The 2,824-nt window shown below is 42.1% G+C and overlaps 2 protein-coding genes across 3 annotated transcripts in view; one reads left to right on the top strand and one right to left on the bottom strand.

The window, feature by feature from the left end:
• TIMM9 (translocase of inner mitochondrial membrane 9 homolog (yeast)) overlaps window positions 1–2,824 on the bottom strand; it is a 35,772-nt gene that overhangs the window by 20,963 nt on the left and 11,985 nt on the right. The window contains exon 1 of one of the 2 annotated variants that reach the window (XM_012663831.1): window positions 539–723. The exons of the other annotated variant lie outside the window; for it this stretch is intronic. The gene's annotated coding sequence lies outside the window, so the exon portion shown is untranslated. Of the gene's footprint in view, window positions 1–538; window positions 724–2,824 lie in introns of those variants that run through there. 2 annotated transcript variants of the gene reach the window in all.
• Window positions 1,841–2,824, top strand: part of KIAA0586 (KIAA0586 ortholog) — a 159,967-nt gene continuing 158,983 nt past the window's right edge. Inside the window, exon 1 of the mRNA XM_012663732.1 lies at window positions 1,841–2,039. Coding sequence (XP_012519186.1) covers window positions 1,841–2,039 — 199 coding nt within the window. The remainder of the gene's footprint in view (window positions 2,040–2,824) is intronic.

Raw genomic sequence — 2,824 nt, 5'->3', positions numbered from 1 at the left:
CTAGACTTCTACGAAAGTAGACAGCAGAGATATAAAAAAATAAAATTCGTTATTTAGCTTTTACATCGGACTACATTTTTTGCTTTGATTCATCTATTTTAAAGCCTCTAGTAAGGCGTAAAGGGAAAGCTCTAAGCGCGACCTCGAAAATTAGCACATCAGGGAAGGAATGTTACCTCTGGTATTCCGTCTAGAGACGATATTTCAGTTAAATGAGGCTCTTCTACCTGTCGGCACAAGTTCAGGGTGTGGTTACCCTACAGTCTGATTCTCTCGCTGTCCCAAAACAAGACTCTGACTTCCCAAATCTGGGTTGGGGCTGGCTCAGGGCCTCAAGTTCCTACCCTCACCCCGCTGACACAGCCCCTGTCTAGGTAAGAACCGGCCCAGAGGACGCGATACCCGGCTCCGCAGCCCCAGACAACTCCACGTACACGCGGCGGCCTCCTCCGGAGACCCCACAACCTTTTCGGAGCATAGCCTGCTGCCCCACCACCCAGGAACCAGGGATTCTGAAGGCAGAAAAAAGAGACCATACTCAAGCACAGGCTCTCGCATCCGACATCTGTACGAGGCTGGGGGGTTGCGCTGGGTTGAGTCTGGGGACAGAGGGTCAGGATCAGGGAAGGCGCTGCGGCCGCTCCATAGGAAAGAACACGTGGGAGCGGTGATGTCAAGAGCACTTAAACCCTTCGACGCCGATTCGTTATAACGCGAGGACATATAGAGGAAAAAGCTGATACCAACGGCGAATTATAAAACCACCTAAGAATTAATTTTGTGGTTTTCTGCTTAGACAACGCTCTCTATTTCTGACTTCCTCGCCAGTAACGACCGGAATCTGTCGAAACTCTTTGGAAGCCTAATTTACTTAATTGCACATCTCCCAACGGTCTCCAAGAGCTACACTGTAAACGGTCCCTAATACACACAAGTAGTATTACCGGCTAAGTCGGGAACTCTTCAGATCTTTGATGAGTGTCTTGGGTTTTATTTAATGTTAAATCTTGTGGGGCAATGTGCTACCTTAAAAAAAATAAATCCACCCTGTTTTAAGTATTTTGTGGTGAGTTTGTTTCCACCCGGAGAAGGATGGAAGAGCACCGGAGAGCACTTAGCCTTTTGGTTGGATGCTGTGGATGATTTTCTTGGCGCGCATGCGCGTTGTGTCTCAAGGGCGGGTTTAAAGGAAGTGGGTGTTGATCAGCGGGCAACTGAAGCTGTTGTCAGGTTAGACCTGGGAAGGCGAGGTTACCGGGCGTCCTGGAGTCCCAGAGGGGTGAATTTAGGAGTCCGATGGTTGCATCTAGAAGGGTGTGTAAGAGTCTCTGACTGACCAAGGCTATTAAGCTTCTTATATGGGTGATTTTTTAAAAAATAGCATTTCAGTTTTATCTGCTTGACTCCCTAGTTTCAAACCTTAATCCCGCCTCCGTGTCTGTTTGGTTTTGTACTAGGAACCTCTCGGGTTGGGGAGTGATCTGTTAATTATGGTTATTGTTGCTCATGCGAGCGTTCTCTTGTCACCCCCACTTTCAGATTCACTGGCGTGATGCATTAGTAGACTGATTGGGATTAATGGGTAAATGTGACTTTATAGTCATTTTTAATCCTGGATTAAATACCAAAATTTAAATTTTCAGTTTAGTGGATTTAGACATTTTAAAAACAGCTAACTGCGTGTTCTAAAATCACTTTTGAGATTTACGTTTTCTTTATATCCCCCTCGCTCCTCTACCCCTCGGTCCTCAAAGAGGTGAAAATTTTGTTTCGAAGTCTTATAAATACAGAAGAAATTTCTTCCAGTCAGAACTGTGGGACTAGTTTTGTTATCAACAATATGAAAGGCTCTGAGGTTAGCCCGGAAAAGAAAAAAAGGGTTAAAATACCAGCGAAGAGACTTCGTGAGGTAGTTTCTCCAAATCATGGAGATAATTTGGCTTTGCTGAAAGATGAGTTGCCCTGTGTTCCTCCAGCGTTGCCTGCAAATAAACGTCTTCCTGTTAGAACGAGGACTAGCTTGAATGGAACATCATGTGGTATGTGATTGCATATAGTTTCTCAACCAGCTATCACTTTTTAAAATCTTTTAGTCCTTATTTTCATTTCATTTTGTTTGTTTCAAAATTTAGAGGATTCTTAATGTTTAAATTCCTGGAATGTAAGATTGAAGTCTAGTTTGCACATATGTTTAAAGACTGAGTCTGTTTCCTGGGAAAATGGCCAGGCAGAGTCTACAGTGTTAGAATAGATTGAATGAATGAAACTTTAATGTCTCCTATTGTAGTGGAGTTTTTTTGTTTGTTTGTTTTTGGCGTGAGTTTTTGCCCATTGTTCTTGTTCACATCTATGATGGACACACTTAACTTGTATAATGTGCTTTACTTTCCCCAGTTGTGCTTTTCCCCAAATGCTCTATTTTCTTTTTATAGTAGAAAAGCATGACTGCCATTGACGGCTTCCATATTCCAATTCACTTAACCTGTCTAGAGCTCAGTGAAAATGAAGATAACATAGGCTTAACCCATTTTACTGGTAATTTTTAGGATCTAATTAATGAATATATGGGGGAAAATGACAAAATGCTTTAGTAATGGTGCTTTTTTGGGGGGTATGGTGGTGACACTCTAATAGACCTGCTGTTAAATCAGACTTTTACATCATGTACGTATTGCTACCTATGGTTCGTTCACATCCAACAGTGTACTGATATATTTTAAAGCATTTTATATTTATCTCACTTTGTCAGTACTGAACCTTATTTTTATTTTCCCAAGTATCAATTGTAAAAACTGTCATTTGGATATACTTAAATACATTTTCT

Source organism: Propithecus coquereli, unplaced genomic scaffold (genome assembly GCF_000956105.1).
Source record: "Propithecus coquereli isolate 6110/MARCELLA unplaced genomic scaffold, Pcoq_1.0 Scaffold83, whole genome shotgun sequence".
In the NCBI taxonomy this organism is placed as follows: Eukaryota; Metazoa; Chordata; class Mammalia; order Primates; family Indriidae; genus Propithecus; species Propithecus coquereli.
The sequence above is the reverse complement of the archived record's forward strand: the minus strand, read 5'-3'. Positions and strand labels throughout refer to the sequence as shown.